The sequence below is a fragment of the Erithacus rubecula genome, assembly GCF_903797595.1.
Source record: "Erithacus rubecula genome assembly, chromosome: 6".
Classification (NCBI taxonomy): domain Eukaryota; kingdom Metazoa; phylum Chordata; class Aves; order Passeriformes; family Muscicapidae; genus Erithacus; species Erithacus rubecula.
The window spans coordinates 60,531,054-60,550,697 of NC_136688.1; the positions used below are offsets into that span (position 1 = coordinate 60,531,054).

General features: G+C 54.0%; 1 protein-coding gene across 1 annotated transcript; it reads right to left on the bottom strand.

Annotated features, from left to right (window-relative positions):
- Positions 1-1,544: 1,544 nt before the first annotated feature.
- Positions 1,545-4,764, bottom strand: LRFN5 (leucine rich repeat and fibronectin type III domain containing 5; the record flags this gene model as incomplete). The annotated part of the gene is given in 21 exon segments (XM_079309103.1): positions 1,545-1,792; positions 1,795-1,846; positions 1,848-2,062; positions 2,065-2,124; positions 2,127-2,181; positions 2,183-2,254; positions 2,257-2,319; positions 2,321-2,429; positions 3,381-3,389; positions 3,391-3,519; positions 3,521-3,615; positions 3,617-3,652; positions 3,655-3,746; positions 3,749-3,868; positions 3,871-3,892; positions 3,894-4,018; positions 4,021-4,135; positions 4,138-4,262; positions 4,265-4,564; positions 4,567-4,701; positions 4,704-4,764. Coding segments are annotated over 21 exon segments (2,238 nt in total).
- Between the last annotated feature and the right edge of the window lie 14,880 nt (positions 4,765-19,644).

Genomic DNA, 19,644 nt, shown 5'->3' on the forward strand with positions numbered 1-19,644 from the left:
CCCCTGGGCTGCTCCCCACTGGCAGACCCCCCACCTGCCCTGCCTGGAGCCAGGCTGGCCTCTGGCCCCCACCTCAGCACCAGTGCCCCCAGGAACAAGCACACAGGGATAAACTTAACTGTTCTCTTGCTTTTATGGCCACAAAGCCCATCTTATTATCTGGCATCTGAGACTGCACAGTGCTCACATACACAGTTAAGCTGTCTCTAATTTGAATATGATGACCATATGAGTTTAATTAATATTAACTGCAGGCTTCCCTTTGCAGGGAGCAGAGCAGCTGCCATCCACACGACAAAACCTGCACCTGCTGTCCCCTGCTGCTGTGGGGTTCTGTCCCTGCAGAGGGGCCCAAAGTCACTATATCCCACAGGCACTGCAGCTAAGAGCAGCTTAAAGGTGAGACCATCACCTTCCAGCCCTCCAATACACTCAAGGACTGGAAAGGACTGGATCAAATCATACAGTTCAGGGGAAATACTTCCCAAAAGCCTAGGACAGCAGGAGTGACCATCACCTCCCACCCAGCCAGGGCCCAGGTGCTGAATGCCACGGCCCTGCTGCTGCAGCCCTGCCTGGCCACCTGCTCACCTGGCTGCCTGCTCACCTGGCCACTTCCTCACCTGGTCACTGCTCACCTGGTCACCTGGCTGCCTGCTCACCTGGCCACCTAGTCAGCTGGTCACCTGCTCACCTCTCCATCTGCCCACCTGCCCACCTGGCCAGCCCTGCCCTGCCCAGCTGTGCCCCACACCCCGAGCAGCCCCCGCCCCGCTCCCTCCCGGTTCTGCCTGCACTGTGGGGTGTGGCTGCTCGGGGGTCAGGCCCCTCCCAGGGGAGCCCTGCAGACCCCCCTGCGCCCCAGTGCCCAGCCCCAGTGAGGGCACAGGGCACGGCCCCACCGGGCTCCTCGTGCTGCAGCCCCAGGTGGGAGCGTGTGGAGCTGGGCATTCACCGCGAGGCTGCTGGGGTACCGAGTGATAGTTTATTTTACACAACAAAACAACACAGAGTTGTTGCTCCTGTACAGCATCTGCCTAAAAACAAAGGCAACACCATGGTCACGGAAAAGAAATATACAGTCTGACCGGTTTAAAAAATATCATTTACTGATTGATCCGAAGTGGTTATTTGTTAGCTTGGAGGAAATGGCATTTCCTTATAAAAGGCTTTTCTGTGAAAACTCTCTTTTGTTTTCTGCTACTGCAGAACCAGAAGCCAGTCCTAGAGCAGGGAAGGCACTGGTGCTGTTTCGTGCTTTTTTCGCCCCTTAATCTTTTTTTCCTTTTTTATTTTTTTTTTTTTTTAATCTCTGAATGTTGCCTTCGGGTTTTGATATTAAATAAAACCAAACGGAAACTAAACAACCCCCGTTGTGCACTGGGTGGCTTTTACAGAACCCCGCACGAACAAGCCATTAATCAGCGAGACAGCAGCGGACAGTCCAGATCCAATTCCCTGCGAAGGGAGTTTCACACAACGTTTGGTGTTTTTTTTTGAGTTAAAATAAAATTAAAAAAGAGAGAAAAGAAAAGCAAAGCATGTCACACAGTGCTTTCCAGTATCCATTCGGGCGGCGCGCGGGGCGGCGGCGGGGGCGCAGTCCGGCGGAGCAGCACGCCGTTCATGGACAGGCTGCGCTTGGAGCGCAAGGCCGCGCCGCGGGGCTGCGGCCGCTCCCCGCCCAGCGAGCGCCGCCGCTGGGGGCCCCGCGCCTCGGCCGGCAAAGTCAGGAACTTACTTGGCTTGCCTTGCGCTCTGCTGTGCGAGGGCGTGCGGGCGGCCGGCTGCGGGCCGCGGAGTTGTTCCTGTTGCAGTTCTGGGGCTCGGCGCCGCCGCCCGCCTGCGCCCTGCGGCTCGCCGCCCGCCTTCGGCCCCGGCTTTCGCTTCTGCTTCTGCGGCGGCGCGGCGCCCGCGGTCCAGGCGGCGGGCGGGGCGGAGGTAGAGGTGGCCGAGTCCTGGCTGGGGCCGGCGTCCGGGACTGCGCCGCGCACGTCGGCCTTGCGGCACTGGGCGCCCTCCGCGTGGCCCAGAGCCTGCTTGGACGCCGAGAGCGGCAGCGCCCGCCGCAGCCCTGGCTCTGAGCCCCGTTCGTCTGCGAGTACACGTTGCTCACCTTGGTGCCTTGTGCTGCCCGTTGCTGTTACACACCTTGTAGCGGATCATGAGGATGATGATGAATCACGAGCACGGACGCCACGATGATCCCACCGATGATGATAATCATGGTCCCGCCCAGGAACTGGGACTGCATGGAAGTTGGCAGCGCACGTAATCCTGCTCGGTGGTGAACTGCGTGCAGCCCACCACCCTGGTGGCCCGTCAGCGAGGTGATCCCGTCGTCGTAGATGGCCAGCACGCACAGGTCGTACATGGTCCCCGCAGCCAGGTTGTTGACCAGAAAGGTTTTGCTCGTGGGAGGTATCATTCTGGGGGAGAAGGAAACCAGCGTGAAATGAACCTGGCGGGCACACCGGCCCCTTCCCACCCACGGGGCAGCCCAGCCATGCTGGGCACAACCACGACTGGTCTGTCCGTGGGGCCTGATCTCCAGCCCCCACAGCTCCTGCCTGGCCTTTGATGTAGCAGCAGTCACTGCCCAGCCCCTGCCACGGCTCAGCGTGGCAACAGCCCTCCCATCACAACAGCAGCAAAACCATGGAAGCACAGGATGGCTTGGGTTGGAAGCAACATTTAAAGACCAGCTAGTTCACCCTCCTGTCATGGGCCGGGACACCTTCCACTAGATAGAGGCTGCTCCAAGCCCTGTCCAGCCTGGCCTTGGACCCTTCCATGGATAGGGCACCCACAGCTTCTCTGAGAAACCTGTGACAGGGTCTCACTTCTCCTTCCTACAGGGAAGAATTTTTTTCAGTTATCTGATCTACATCTACCCTCTTTCAGTTTAAAGCCAGCATCCCTTGTCCTAGTACTGGATAAAGGAATTCACAGAAGAAATGACCAAGCAGAGCCAGTGTTTGAAGGGCACACCTGGCAGCTCAGAGCCCCCCTGCACTCCCCCAGCACGGGCAGCACCAGAAAGCTCTGTGAGGAACAGGGTCACAGGACACTGTCCTCCCCGTACTTCCTAAAGTCCAGAACATTAGGATCCATTTAATCCATCTACCTTCACAACCTTTCTCAGATCAGTTCAGAGGATTAGAGATCCTTTGGATTATGTAAAAATAGCACTCCTTCTAAGTGATTTTCCCATTTGAGAGTAGAAATGGCACGAGTCCTTCCGCGAGCTCCCCACCACGAGCTGCCAGGGCTGGGCTCCGCTTGGCCCAGGAGCTGCAGCAGAGGGGCTGCCCAGGCAGGCACCACACGCCAGCACCGAGCACCAGCACGGTCCCACCAGGGCAGGCAGGCTGCCTTACCTGTAAACAGGGATCATCGTAAGTACCATTGTACTGGATTTGGAACATACGTATCCCGGGTATATTCCTCTGAAAATTGAATTTCAGCAGAGCCGTGGAGGACGTCGCTTCTGCGACGACCACCTTCTTATCTGGCTGACTTAGTATCCCCATTGCTGCTGCTGGCGTTGGAGCCCGACTTGGTGGACGTGGAGATATCCGAGGAGCCCGGGTCAGGCTCGTGGATGTGGTTTGTGGCTGTTCAGCAGGTGGGGCAGTTTGATGAGGTGCAGGGGTCCACCGTCTGCGTGGCCTCCCCCGCCGGGTTGGAAGCGATGCAGGTGAAGGAGCCCGTGTCCCTCACCGTCGTGATAAGGATGTCGAGCGTCCGTTGTCGTACACCGTGGACCTGGTGGCGTTGGAAATCAGCTTTCCCTCCGGCGAGATCCAATGGATTGCTGGCTCGGGGTCGCCGCGGGCCTTGCAGCGCAGGGCCGCCCGCTGCCCTCCAGCACGCGCAGCTCGTGCGTGTGCCCGCGTGATGAGCGGGGGCTCGCACAGGAACTCCTCCTCGGGGATGGACCAGAAGTACCGGCCGGACAGCAGCGTGGGAGAGGCACACGTCTCCAGGTCGTCCTCCCTGGAAAGGCGCCTCAGCACAAAAGCTCACAGTTGCAGTGCAAGGGGTTCCCGCCGAAGCTCAGCGCAAATGTCGAGGGGCTGATAATTCCTGAGGTTGCCAGCACCTGAGCGCGCTGGAAGAGCGGGTCAGGCGGGGGAGCTTCTGCAGTTTGTTGGATGTGACGTCCAGCCTGGTCATCTTGTGCAGGTGGGAGAAGGTCCCCTTGGGAATATGGTCAATCATGTTGTGGTCGAGACTGAGAGTGTGCAAACTGACCATTTCTCCACAGCATCCCAAGGGATGGTTTCCAGATTGTTGTAAGACAAATCCAATTCCTCGAGAGCTAAAACGTCATCAAAAGCTGTGGAAGAAATTAAAGTCAGCTGATTATTGTTCAGTATCAAGTGGTGGAGATTGGAGAGCCCACTGAACATGTCATTAGTGATCTTAGTCAATCGGTTGCTGTTCAAATGCAGAGCCCGCAAATTGCGCAGGTCGGCAAACGCGTGAGGTGTGATAAAACTGATTGTATTCCGGGACAGCGTCAGGTCCACCAGGCTGGTCATGTTGGCAAAGTCTTTCTTTTAATGTTTGTAACAAAGTTGTCTGCCAGCCGCAGCTCAACGGTCCTCCTGTCAATGTTGGGAGGAACAAACAAGAGCCCTTTCTTGGCACAGAGGGTGGCGAGGTTGGGAGACAGGATCTGACAGACGCAGCGCTTGGGCAGATCTGAGCTCGCACCGCTATGCCAATGAACAGCAGAAACAAAAGCAGTTTTTCCATTGTAGAACAGATTCAAGAGCCTGCAAGGGAGAGCAAACAGCCATTAGTCTCTGTGAGATAGGATGGACATTATAAAAAAAGCCAAGACAGATAGTCTGCGGTTAAACCGTGGGACTGAAATCCAGGTAGCAGCGAGTCACCCTGCCCGTGTTACCTGGCTCTTCTCCATTGCCCCACGATGACACAAGAGTGCCTGCAGGAGCACAGCTGAGGGTCAGGGATGTTTGTACACACACCCCACACACACTTAGAAATGACAAAGCCATTGGGAAGCCACTTGCTGCCCCTTGCCTCCCCCTGCTAGAGCCCACCCTGCTGCCCAGCACACCTGCACATCCCAGCCCCTGACCTCCCAGGCTTTTGGACACAGTGACAAATGTCCAGGTATAGAAAACCAGGAGTGCTTCATGTGTGCTTCACTTGATCAGCTGAAACTCTCAGCGGCCTTGAAATCGCAGCAGCTCAAGGGTTTACAGACATCTCCACTGAACATTTAAGCTCTTAATGCTCCTTTCAGAATAAACTCAGAAGGAGCTAATTTTATGTCATTCAAACCCCAAAAATGCAAACAAAACAAAACAAAACAAAGAAAAACCAAAAAAAGAAAAAACCCCTCACAACAGAGGAGATCTAACTAAAAATGGATTTTGGGCTAATTTTAGCTGATCACAGCTTTCCGGCTCCCCCTGGAAAGCCCAGCAGCTCAATCAGCTTTATTGCTCACACTGCCAGCCCAACTCCTGGTGGCAAGTGGGAGCGGGGCCGATAGCAGCCGTGCCCACGCCAGCCCAGTGAGATCACTCACCAGTGACTGTGCCAAAGGCTTCAGCATGGCAGGGGCAGCGCTGGGGGATGCTCCTGCGTGGAGCAGGTGGGAGCACAGCCCTGTGCAGAGCACCCACGAGTCTCAGAGGGAACTGGTGCCTCTGTGAGCAGGGTTGCTCAGAGGGGCTCCACGCTGCACGGAGCGCTCGGCTCCCTGTGGGACTGGCACAATTGCACATGTTCAGATCAGATTACTCAGACCCATTACCATCCTAGAGATGCATTATGAAGCTCAGCTAAAATGCTGTTTCGCAGCTAGCCAGAAGCAGAAGTCTTGAATCGTCACTGATATTTAAAGACATTCAGTGTTAGAACAATTATTGCTCTGGCTTCGCCAGTCCATCCATAACCCAAAGCAGATCCCATGGTGCTGTGCAAGCAGAGTGACAAAAAGGTTAGTGAATACCAGCCTGCTTTTCAGCACATCAATGCACTTTTAACTGATACTTCTGAGGATTGCAAGTGTTCAGGACTACTCAACTTTAGAGTTCCACTGGAAAATAAAAGACTGCTGCTGCAGTCCAAAACGGAGCAGTCCACTGCTGCTGTGGCAGTGCTGGGAGCTGCTCCAAAACCAGAACAACCATCACCATTTCTTGCATCACATCACTGCAAACCAGAGTGGCCCCAGGCAGTGGAGGAAACTGCCTGCTGCAGCCCCCAAACCCCCCTGTGTCACCCACGGCCAGCTGCCAGCCCAGCCGCTGCTCTTCATGGCCAGGGACTGTCACCTGTCCTTTCCAGAGGGACCTTGCTCCCTGGGTGTACATCTGGTAAGCACCAGGCTGGGAAGGGCTCAGCAGCTCAGGGCACCTGCAGCATGGCCACTGGGGTCCTTGGATACCTTGGCTGGGGACACCACACCCATTTAAAATTCGCCAAGTTAATGCTGCCAATTGAGGTGCATGGCTATGATTAAAGTCACATGCCTGGATTCAGCCAGGTCCCTGCTAGAGCTACCCAGGACACACACAAGCCTGAGCCCAAATCAGCAAGTTCATGAGGGTGGAAATACCATTACAAAATTAAACACATAACAGCTAGGTGACAAGGTTACCACAAAGTTACCTGCCAGCAGAGGGAGGTTTTTTTGGATGCTGAGAAAGTTTTGGATATTGTCTCTGCCAATATCCTCTGGCCAAACCCCCAGCATATGGCCAGAGCTGGATGCAACACCACCAGTGACCATCAGGCTCAAAGGGCTGCAGGAAATGGGCCAAGCCCAGCCAGTGGCCAGAGCCCAGCACTGCCCCCATGACTGGGCTTAGGGACAGTCCTCTCCCGTGTCCCCCTCAGTGACACGGGCAGGGAGGTGAGTGCACCCCTCACACATCTGCCCATGACTCTGAATTTGGGGGACTGAGCCCCAGGGAGCATGGGGAGCCTATGGAGAGGTCCTGGTGGATCAGAGTGCTGAGCACCCACCAACCCTGAGTGCAGCCAGTGAGGCTCTGGCACCTGGATGCCTCAGCTGATGGAAACAGCAAAGCCACACCTGGATCTATGTGTGCCCCAGGCTGGGCAGGGATGGGGACAGCCCATCTTCCCTGGCCTGGGCATTGTCCCTTGCTGCAGGGGCAGCACCAAGGTTTCACCTCCCTGCTGAAAGAACACAGAGCATTTCCTCCCAGAGAGCCTGGAGCAGCAGACCTGTGGCTGTGCCTCAGCACTGAGACATTGCAGGTAACAATGCAAACTGCAGCACCTGGTGGATTAGGACAGCCATCAAAACCACACCTGCTGGAAATCAGCCTGGACATGTGTCCCCCCTCTCCCAGAATAGCTCATCCCACACACAGATAATGTGCAGAGATACCAGTGCTGATATGGCTTAGAGCTCATTGCAGAAAACACCTTTTTGACTAATGAAAGCAGTATGTGATTCCCATTATTTGCTTAAAAGATAAAAAAAACAGAAAGAAAACTGCATTCATATAAAACAAATGCCAGCTTCCTGGGAAGGTGAGCACTGCTCATTTACTGCTTGCTGCCTGCAATAGGACAAGGGTAGTCAGGCTCTTCATTTGTGACATTTGTGATTCACAAAAAAAGCCTCTCACATACACTAGTCTTTACATCATTCCTTGCTCCATTTGATCATTTTGAGTTACTCATCTGTCTACAAAGGCCAAGTTCGAGTTGCTGTGGGCTGCATGGCTTATGATCACAACCAGTGGGATGGGTGTCTCCACAGAGCCAGCACGCTGCTGGGCTGAGCCCTCCTCTGCTCACCGTGAGCTGCTGAGCTGCACCACTCCCACTCCCCAGCCTGGCAAAGCCCTTGGGATGCCATCCCCTCCCTCCATGTGGATCACACCACACAGCTGTGTGTGGCTGCCAGAGGTGCTGGGGGCAGCAAGGACAGCGACCCCACAGACTCTAAGCAGACAGACCCAGGACATCAGGACACACAAGATAAACAACCTCCCACACACCCCAAATTGGAACCCTCCAGCCCTGACACCATCTACAGCAGCACAGGACACCCAGCACTGGCCATTGCCAAATTATTGCTGTGACAAATATGGAATAATGGGAAAATCAGCTAATTGGCGTCTCATCCCCAGAAATGTTCAAGGCAAGATTGGGTCTAGGGAAAGTGTCCTTGCCCACGCCAAGGGCATGGAACAAGATGAACTTTAAGGGCCCCTTCCCAACCAAACCATTCTGGGATTCTGTGAGACTATGAATAAGATTATTCTTAAGGCTTCCTTTGCCAGCAAATACCACCATTTTAAATGCACCAACACTCTCATTCCAAGGGGCACTGGGAGAGGGGTGAGGGTGAAGCAGGAGCCAGGAACTGTCTAGGGCACTCTGGCCAAACCAAATGTGCCCACCAAACACACACCTGAACTGGGGGAAATGAGAAGCAGAGGAAACCGCACTGTGGAGGGTGACATTGTCAGCACGACACACCAGAGCACAACGGGGGATTAACCATAAGCAGATTTCCAAGCCTGAACAATTCACAAGTTTTATCAAGCACTGTAAAAATAACTTATTTTTTCTATGGCCTTGCTTCTGCCCAGCCCACCAAATTAAATGAAAAAGAAACTAACAATTATTTACTCCAGATGGACATTTGTTATCTGAGTAACAATATCTTGCAATCGTCGCAGCATTAACTGAGGCCAATTCTTGTCTTAGTCACTGTACTCTTACATAAACATATAGTAAATTAAACAATCTAAACCCAGGCATTTATTAGGGCTGCCTCTACACCTGCCTGCACATGACTTGAGGAGAGTCATAAAACAAGGTGGATTTTGAGTTCTGAAGTTTAATTTAATGTCAAGGAGTACTGGGTACAAGCCACAGATCACTTGTGGAAGAACACCTATTAGTATTTAGGTCTGGCTTGTAACTGGCAAATCAAACAGATGTGGCAAATAGCTACTGAGATGATCTAAGATGTGCCATGTTACAGCAGCCCTGACACTTCAAAGGCAAACCCAGGGAATCTCAAGGAGATAAAACATTTCCATCACAATACAGGGTGACACGCGCCGGCAGGATACATGTAATAAAGGAAGGACAACAAGAGATGAAATTGAAATTGTTTTGCAGAAGCCAAGAATAGAACATGATTATATGCACTTATTTTAATTATTTCAGGCTGAAGCAATTATCTAAAGTCATCAAAAATTAATAGGCCCATACCAGAAAGTAGTAGTATAAATCCAAAACTTGGGGCACACAGCAAAGCACATCTCTTTCAACCGCTATTAGCACTCACTATCTAATTAATCACTGCGTTATCTTGTCTGGAAACCCAGAAAATCCTGCCTGGCAGGACTGGCACTGACTGCGTGGCACCCAGCACAGCCCTGGCACATTCCTGGTACAGCCCTGGCACAGCCCTGACAGAGCTCTGGCACAGCCCTGGCACAGCCCTGGCACAGCCTGACAGAGCTCTGGTACAGCTCTGGTACAGCCCTGGTACAGCCCTGGCACAGCCCTGGTACAGCCCTGACAGAGCTCTGGTACAGCTCTGGTACAGACCTGGTACAGCCCTGGCACAGCCTGGTACAGCTCTGGTACAGCCCTGGTACAGCCCTGGCACAGCCCTGGTACAGCCTGGTACAGCTCTGGTACAGCTCTGGTACAGCCCTGGCACAGCCCTGGTACAGCTCTGGTACAGCCCTGGTACAGCCCTGGTACAGCCCTGGCACAGCCCTGGCAGAGTTCTGGCACAGTCCTGGTACAGCCCGGTACAGTCCTGGCAGAGCCCTGGCACAGTCCTGGCACAGCCCCAGCCCAGCCCCTGCCCAGGCTGGCTCCTGAGTGCAGGGCCAGGGCAGTGCCAGACCAGCCAGAGGTGCTGGCCATGCAGCTGGGGCAGGGGCAAGCAGTGCATGTCCTGTGCACCCTCTCAGGCACTCTGCAGACTCAGGACAGGCAGGGGCAGCAGTGCATGTCCTGTGCACCCTGCTCAGGCACAGGGACAGGCAGGGGCAGCAGTGCATGTCCTGTGCACTCTGCAGGCACAGGGACAGGCAGGAGCAGCAGTGCATGTCCTGTGCACTCTGCAGGCACAGGGACAGGCAGGGCAGCAGTGCATGTCCTGTGCACCCTGCTCAGGCACTCTGCAGACTCAGGACAGGCAGGGCAGCAGCTGGTCCTCTCAGCTGTGGCAGAGGTGGGTTCCTGCAGTCCCCAGAAGGAGCTCAGAGCAGAGCCCCTCTGTCTCTCTGTCTGCAGGGCTCACAGCCCAGTGGGCAGCTGGGGCCCAGAGCCAGGGCCAGGGCTCTGGGCAGTCCCTGCAGCTGCACAGGAGCTCAGGGCACAGCCTGAGCACAGAGCCAGCCCCAGCAGCTGCCCAGCCATCCAGTGACCACACAGTTGCAGCAGGGGCCCCACAGACCTGCTCCAGATTTAGATCCAGAGGAAATCAATGGGCCATACCAAAAGGAATATTTCCTTTACCAAGAATGACAGTTTAAGTGAAATACTGGGACTCATATTTTTTAAAACTTCAGATACATCTGTCAGGGTTGGGCAATTTCGCCTAAAAGGGAAACTTTCAATGTGCCATAAGGAGAAACTATTTTTGCAATCTTCCCTTTGGCTCAAATCTGCTGCTGGGATTTTTCAGGAGACAGCACTCCACACGCTCGAAAAACTGGACGGCTCTAAAATACATATTTATGGTTTCCTGATATACGGAATAAGAACAGGAGAAAGTAATGATAAGCTGCAGGAAATGTTACAGAGCTCTGGCAGCAGGACAGACAGCAAACTGGGATCAGCAACAGAGTCAGGGGAGGACAGGAGTGAAAGAAGGCAGCAGTGAACCCCAGGCACTGCCTGAGGAAACCTGGCCAAGGACAGGGACAGGTCACACAGGGATGTGCTCACACACAGGGATGTGCTCTCACACAGGGATGTGCTCACACACAGGGATGTGCTCTCACACAGGGATGTGCTCTCACACAGGGATGTGCTCACACACAGAGATGTGCTCTCACACAGGGATGTGCTCACACCCAGGGATGTGCTCTCACACAGGATGTGCTCACACACAGGGATGTGCTCACACACAGGGATGTGCTCTCACACACAGGGATGTGCTCTCACACAGGGATGTGCTCACACACACACAGGGATGTGCTCACACCCAGGGATGTGCTCACACACACAGGGATGTGCTCACACACAGGGATGTGCTCACACACACACAGGGATGTGCTCACACACACAGGGATGTGCTCTCACCCAGGGATGTGCTCACACACACAGGGATTGGCTCACACCCAGGGATGTGCTCACACACACAGGGATGTGCTCACACACAGGGATGTGCTCACACACACAGGGATGTGCTCACACACACAGGGATGGCTCACACACACAGGGATGTGCTCACACACACAGGGATGTGCTCACACCACAGAGATGTGCTCTCACACACAGGGATGTGCTCACACACAGAGATGTGCTCTCACACACAGGGATGTGCTCACACACACAGGGATATGCTCTCACGCAGGGATGTGCTCACACACTCACAGGGATGTGCTCACACACAGGGATGTGCTCACACACACAGGGATGTGCTCACACACACAGGGATGTGCTCACACACAGAGATGTGCTCTCACACACAGGGATGTGCCTCACACACACAGGGAATATGCTCTCATGCAGGGATGTGCTCACACACACAGGGATGTGCTCTCATGCAGGGATGTGCGCTCACACACAGGGATGTGCTCACACACACAGGGATGTGCTCACACAAACACAGGGATGTGCTCACACAGAGATGTGCTCACACATGGATGTGCTCAGGGACAGGGATGTGCTCACACACAGGGATGTGCTCACACACAGAGATGCTCCAGATGCTCCAGCACAGGGTGTCTGTGTGCAGGGATATTTGGGCACAAAGATGCTCAGTTCAGGGGCACTCTGGTGCATCTGTAGGACCCTCGCCACAGCAGTGAGCACCAGCTCTGGCTCATGGGCTGCAAACACCCACAGGCCTGCCAGCAGCCCCACTCCAGCAAGACCCAGGCTGAGGCACAGCACAACTCACTGCATCCCCACTGGGTTACACACTCAGGGAGGTGACCCCTCTCAGAAAGAAGGAAAAGCACATTTGCAGAGCACAGGATAACACAAAGTCATCTGGCTGACCTCTGTGGCACAATCAGAAATTACATGTGAGCCTGTGCTCACCTCGGCTCTTTCCATAACTGTGACTGCAGAGAGGCAACACAGTAAACATGCCAAAGGCCTAAAGATCTGCTTTGGAGCTGACATGAGGCCTCTGTGCACAAGGAAACATTAAGGAGAAGCTGTGTTGGGCAGATGGAGACAGGAGAACCCCAGCAGCTGTGAATGCACAGCCTGGCTCTGGAAGGAGGGCTGGGGGCCAAGAGCAGGAACATGCTCAAGGGTGCCCTTGCCCTGGGACTGGCACTGCTCATTGCTGGGTCACTCCAGCACAGCCACATCCTACAGGGCCCAGCTGGGGACAGCAGGGCTGCTGCAGTGGCAGAGCCATGGGCTGTGGCACTGCCATGGAACCAGGACCTGCATCTGTGCCACGGCCTCTGAGGGCATCACCCAAACCTCTGCCCAGGGACAGGCTGGGACAGAGGCTGAGCACGGCCAGGCTGTCCCAGCAACTCATCCCACAGCAGCAAGGACAGCAGACCTCTCTGCTCCCTGTGCCCAGGTGTGCAGGAAGAGCCTGTGGGGGAAACGAGGAGGGAGTGGGAGGAGAGCAGAGCAGTGGGAGAGGGATCCAGCCCAGGAGGAGCAGATGGCACAATTCCCCCTAGACCAAATAATATTTAATTTTTCTATCAATTTTCATTAGCCTTTCCCATGCCTCTGGTTCATCTTCAGCATTTCAGGATTTGTTAAAAATAAACCATTACTGTCTCAGGGAGCTCCTTGGCCAATTATTTTAATACTCCTGGGTACCAGTTATCCAGCTCTGCCACTTTAAACTGCCTTACTTAAACTGCCACTTTTTAACCTTTTTTCTTAGCTCCTTAGCAGTAGAAAACAGCTGCCATGAGTTTGCATTTTGCTGTTCCTTTACAAATGGCAAACAGAAATAATCACAGAAAATCTCTGTATCACCCCAATGTATTTCCTGCTTTGCCTTGTGAGGCCCAGCCCTGTATTTCAAATGTAATCCCCATCCTGCACCTGGTAGCTGGCCCAAGGATATTGAACATTTTCATTAGAATACTTCCACCAATCTCAGAAGACAGATATCTAGGCACAAAAAAGACTTTCAGTGTGCAGACACATTTTGGGCAGCGGAGCAAAGAATTAAACCCCTTGGACATAGGAAGAATTTCTAATGGAAAGGGGTGTTCAGTCACTGAAATGGGCTGCCCAGGAGATGTGGAGCCCCCATCCCTGGAGGTGTCCCAGGGGCTCCTGGAGGTGGCACTCGGAGCTCTGGGCTGGGGACAGGGCGGGCACCGGGCACAGCTGGGACTTGAGGCTCCTGGAAAGCTCTTGCAGCACTGGCGGTTCTGCAGCTCAGTGGTCTGGCAGAAATTGGGTTGTGAGAGGGTGAGCTGGGCAGCTGCAGCAGAAACCTTGGCCCCTGCAGCCCCTGACCAGCACTGCTGCCTCCCCTGCTTCAGACTGGCTCCAAACAAGCTGCCACCAAGCCAGAGCCTCATTATTCATTTCACCTGTTAATTAGCCACTTCTCCATCCCCTGTCACCCCACACCAGCAAGCCCTGCTCTCAGGCCCTGGGGTAGGGCTGGCACTGGTGTTTGCTGGTGGCTAGGATGGAAGCTCTGGCTAGAAAGCACAGCTGAGCTGAGTGGAGCTACTCCCATTGATGAGCCACAGCTCCTGAGCTTGCTGACCATGGATTAGCGGAGGCGAGCATCACTGGCACCAGGAGAAGCTCAACCATCACTGTTTGTGACCTCACCTACACCAGAATGACAGTTCTGAAAGTTTGTGAACATGATGACCAGAGATGGTGTGAGCTGCTCAGGTAGGGCTGACACAGTGGCACTGTGTCCTTTCCTCTGCTTCCAAAAGACAGATCCAACACCTTGTAGGACAGAAAAAGTAATGCAAGCAAATAAAATGTGTTTCCCTTCAGCTGGACGAGATCAAAAACTACTTTACACAGATTTCTGGAAAAATAAAAGACAGCCACTTCCAAAACTTCTAACCCAGAGAAATTATTCTGAAAGGTCATTTTCCTCCTGTACATCTCAGCGCATGAAGCAGACACCATCAGATCTGCCACATGCGATCCCATCAGTTTTGCAGGATTTATCTCCTTCATCTGTGCCAGAGAATTAATGGGTCTCTTGGTCCTAATGTTCTTCACTCAGCAAAGAGTCTGAGCGTTCAGATAAGAGACATACTTAAGGTTTTGGCAAAGAAATTTAGATTTTAATTGCTGCTTCAGAATTTGATCAACTGTGCTGCTATGGCAAGATTTCCACAGAGCTCAAGAAATGGATGCCAACAGAGAGCCACACACACCCAAATGCAGCTGTAGAGCTGGGGCTGATCCTGCCCCAAGGCTGCAGCTGTGCCTCAGAGGGGCTGCAGCCACTGCCCACACCCCAGCCCAGCTGTGGGCCAGCTGTGCAGGAGCTCAGCAGCTGCTGAGGAGCATGCCAGGCTCTGCCCATCACTGCCTGCCTGAGACCTGCTGCAGGAGCCTCTGTCCTGCATTCCAGCCATGGCCTGCAGAAGGCAGAGACCCTGGCAGATCCTGAGGAGCTTTTCCCGCATCTGCACACCCAAACCGTCTCACCACAGTCCACAGGAGCAGCACTGGGCTCTGAACCAACCTAAGAGGCAGCTCCTGAGTCCCATCAGGTGTAAGCAGCATTGGTGGGACTGCAGAGCAGCCCAACATCCTCAGAACAACAGAACCCTTCTCTCCAGAGCAAAAGGGAATCCAGCATGTGGGGCTCATGCTTGGGCAGGGCCAGCTCCAGCACACTCAGCTCCTTGAGCCCTCCCAGCTCTGGAATGCAGTTTGGACATCAGCACCTTCACCCGTGCCCTTGTGCTCCCTGCCTGGAACCACCAAGGCAAGGCAGCAGCAGCAGCCTCTGGAGCAGGGTGAGAGCTCTGGAACACAGGATCACACAGGATGAGCACAGGATGAGCACAGGATCACACAGGATCACACAGGATCAGCACAGGATCACACAGGATCAGCACACAGGATCAGCACAGGATCACACAGGATCAGCACAGGATCACACAGGATCAGAACAGGATCAGCACAGGATCAGCACAGAATCAGCACACAGGATCAGCACACAGGATCAGCACAGGATCAGCACAGGATCATTCACAGGATCAGCACAGGATCAGCACACAGGATCAGCACAGGATCAGCACAGGATCATTCACAGGATCAGCACAGGATCAGCCAGAATCAGCACAGGATCACACAGGATCAGCACACAGGATCAGTACACAGGATCAGCACAGGATCAGCACAGAATCAGCACAGGCTCATTCACAGGATCAGCACACAGGATCAGCACAGGATCATTCACAGGATTAGCACAGGATCATTCACAGGATCAGCACAGGATCAGCACAGGATCAGCACAGGATCATTCACAGGATCAGCACAGGATCAGCACAGAATCAGCACAGGATCAGCACAGGATCATTCACAGGATCAGCACAGGATCAGCACAGAATCAGCACAGGATCAGCACACAGCTCAGTACACTCCTCCTCACACTAGAGCTCCCAGCCATGAGGAGATGGACACAGGTGTTTCCCCTCCTGGACACACTCAGGGCTCTGTGTGTGTGCCTCTCCTGGACACACACCCAGGGCTCTGTGCACTGTGCTCTGACACACCAGAGGCTGGAGCCCAGCTCAAATCTGCATCCAGGATGAGGGCAGGTGGACAGCTTCCAGTGCAGCAGAGGGGACAGGGGACAGGTCCTGGTACACTGTGAGGGGCCACGGCAGCAGATCCCAGTGCCAGACAACTACCACAGCCCTCTGCCAACATTTCAACAGTTGGGTTGTTGCTGATTGTTTTCTGGGTTGTTTTTTTTTTTGTTGGGTTTTTTTTTTTTTTTAAGTATTTCACTGTTTAATTCAAGTTTTCTTGTATTAAAGAAAGCAACAGGAAAGCAAAGGCATCGTGCCCTTCCTGCTGTACTGGAGATTCTTGAGATACACAACATTTTTTGCAGGCACTTAATTTCTGCTGCAAAGATCTGATGCCAATTTAATCTCTTTTAACAAGAAAGTCTTTCACTGAAAAAAAAAAAAAAATCTTACTTTAAGGAATCCATAACTTGTTTTTAATTCTCAGCTATCTAAGCTGTCCCTTGCCTATCTCTTTGGCTGTCCAGTCTTCTTGTACACTTTGTAATTAAGAATGAGGTGGGGGAGCTGGAGAAAACGAAATTACTTCAGTTGTCCCAGCAAGAGGACAGAGCAGAGCAGAATGATGCCCTGGGCAGCAATTCCAGTCCTGCTCACAGGAGTGACTCCTTTTCAAGTCCTTTCATCAGCCAGCAGCTCCAGCAACACTGACTCTGTGGGCACAGTGACCTTACACAGCCTCCAGTGAACAGGACTTGAGGACCTTTTGAAGGAAGGGAATCCCAGAGTGGTTTGAGTTGGCCTGGAAGACCATGCAGTTCCATCCCTTGACACGGGCAGAGACACATTCCACCAGACCAGGCTGCCTGGGGCAAGGTAATTTGCCAAAAGTGAAACATCCTGGCATGACACTGCCACTCACAGAACGAGTGTGAGCAGAGAAGCCCCTGGGAACATCATCAGCTGCCAAAGCCCACCCAGAGCCCCCAGGAGCTGCTGGAGGAGCACAAGCACAAGAGGCAATGCCAGGGGACAGCACAGGAGAGCAAAGCCCCAGGACACACAGCCCCCTCTCAGGAGAGACCCCAAGGGAATCCTGAACGAGGGAGAGGAGGGAGCCAACCCTTCCATCCCTGCTCAGGGCTGGGACAGTACCAGGCACAGAACAGCCCCACTGCTGGCTCTGCACTGGGGGATGGGATGGGCACAGGGGCTCCTGCCCAGCAGCTCTGCACAGGCTGCACAGGTCAGGACAGCAGGGTCTGTCAGAGCAGGGGCTAACAGAGCTGGGGCTAACACAGCAGGGGCTAACAGAGCTGGGGCTAACAGAGCACGGGCTAACACAGCAGGGTCCCACTCTGCTCCAGGCAGGCACTCTGCAGCTAGCCATGTGCCCTCAGGTACACTGCACAGATAAAAACAACACACACCTCCCAGAGCAGGGGCTAACAGAGTAGGGTCTAACAGAGCAGGGTCTAACACAGCAGGATCTAACAAGCAGGGTCTCTCAGAGCGGGTCAACACAGCAGGGTAACAGAGCAGGGCCCTAACAGAGCAGGGTCCAACAGAGCAGGGTCTCCCAGAGCAGGGTCTAACAGAGCAGGATCTTCCCCCACAGCAGGGTCTCCTGCAGCAGCCTCTCTCCTCACTCCCAGGCAGCCCTTCCTTCACATCACCCAATGAGCCCCAGATGTCCTCACTGCACCCCCCCATGCAAGAGCCACTTTCACATGCTATTCCCTTCCCCCACATGGGCACTCCACACATGCACCTACCAGGGCACAGCTGGAATTATACCGAAACAGGCTTTTTGCAAATCAAAGTGGTCCTGTTTGGAGACTGGTGCCCCCATAAGCAAGGCTGACAGACACAACAGAGCCCACAGCCAGAGCAGACAGCTCCATCATCAGCCCTGTCCCCTGTGATGACACTTGGGAACACACTGATATCCTGTGACAGAGGCACTGGCACCTCTGCAGCAATGGCACACCACAGTCCTGATGCCTTTCCCTGGTCCTAAAAAATCAATAGACAGACACAGTTAAGGGATAAGGGGTTTTAACCTCAGTATTTAACAAAGATCCTTTTTGGTACACCTCTTCACCAAGGCAGAATGTGCCACAATGCACACACAGGATAGATGCCCTGTACAATTACAGAACTTACACATTAGCAGATCCCCAACAGGAAGCTGGGTGAATGGTGTGATACTCCCCCATCCATGAACTTCCCCCTGGATGGGCCAAATCTCTAGTTTACAGGCTATGTTCTAGAGAGGACCTTGGTTCCCCAAGATAGAGTAGGGCTTTCCTGCCTCCCACCACGAGGTTTGGTTTCCTGGCCTAACAGAACACTAGGAATATGATAAGTTATCAGCCTTCAGGAATTACAGGTATGCATGCTAAGAGTACTGAGGATATATAAAAGATATATAAAAGAAAAGGCAAAAATCATCCAGCATCAGTCCAACAAAGAGGAGTTTCCTGCAGGATTCACTCCACAGCCAGCACGGGCAGGGCAGACACAGGAGAGCATTGTTTGACAGCACTGTGCCCACCAGGCACTCTCAGCACAGCCCTCCTGCTCCCCCTGAGCCCCAGCCCTCCTCCTCCTCCGCCTCCTCCTCCCTATCTGCTGGGAGCCTGCACCATCCCCCAGCTCATGCCCATCCATCCTGAACCTGCCCTCAGTCCTGTCCTGCCACAGCTCCAGGAGCACAGGCCACCACAAACTGTGCAGAGAGGAAACAAACATGTGCAAGGATTTGCTTTAAGTCCCCAGAGTCATGGGCAGGTTGCTGTTTCCATTACTTCTCCATGTGCTGGGAGGGTACATCCCTCTGTTGTCCCTTTCCCCCTCACTCAGCAGTGACTGGCTCCCTCCCAACTCCATCACTCCACCCCATGAGCTCCTTCACACTCTGGAATTTGATCCCAGAGCAGGATGCAGGATGCTGACATTCCCAAGGACCAAAGTGCATCCCACAGCCCCAGGGCTGGAGTGTGTGAGTGCACAGACCCCACGGGGGCTGGGGCAGCAGCAGGGCACAGGTGAGCAGGCAGGCAGGTAGGGCAGCTCAGGCACTGCACCAGGACAGAGCAGGAAAGGCTGGAGAGCAGGTCAGTGGCAGCATGAGGGGACAGGAGAGCTGCCAGCCTGTGACCCAGCACGACAGCCCAGCTCTGCCTGCAGCACAAGCAGACAAAGCCTCTCATTCTGGAAGGACTCGAGGTAACTCGAAGCCTCAGTGACAGCAGCACCTGAGTTTGCCATGCCACAGGCAGCCCAGGCTGCTGCAGCAGGCACTGTGCTCCAGGCAGCCCTCACTGTGCCATCAGGGCAGGGCTGCACTGGGAAAGGGCAGAGGGGCCAGGATCGCTGCAGCCCCCCGGCCCCACTGCCAAGATCCCCCTCCTGGCCCTCCACCCTCACTTTCTGTCAGGGAGAGTTCACTGCCAGGGCTGAGCCCTCTGCCCTGCCCAGAGCTCACTAGCTGCCAGCCCCTGGCAGTCCAGGGCTCCCACCTGACACTCAGGAATTGCCAGACAAGCAAATGCCTGTGAAGTGCAGCTGAGCAAGTAAATGCTACAAAATAAGAGCAATTTATTCCACAGTTTACAAGTCAGTCTGTGGTCCTCAGAGATAATTCTGCTGTCAGTGCTAATGTTCCTCCAGCAGTACCAGGCTACATGAGCTGCTTCCGTGCCTCTATTAGCCCACACCTGTGCAGACCCTC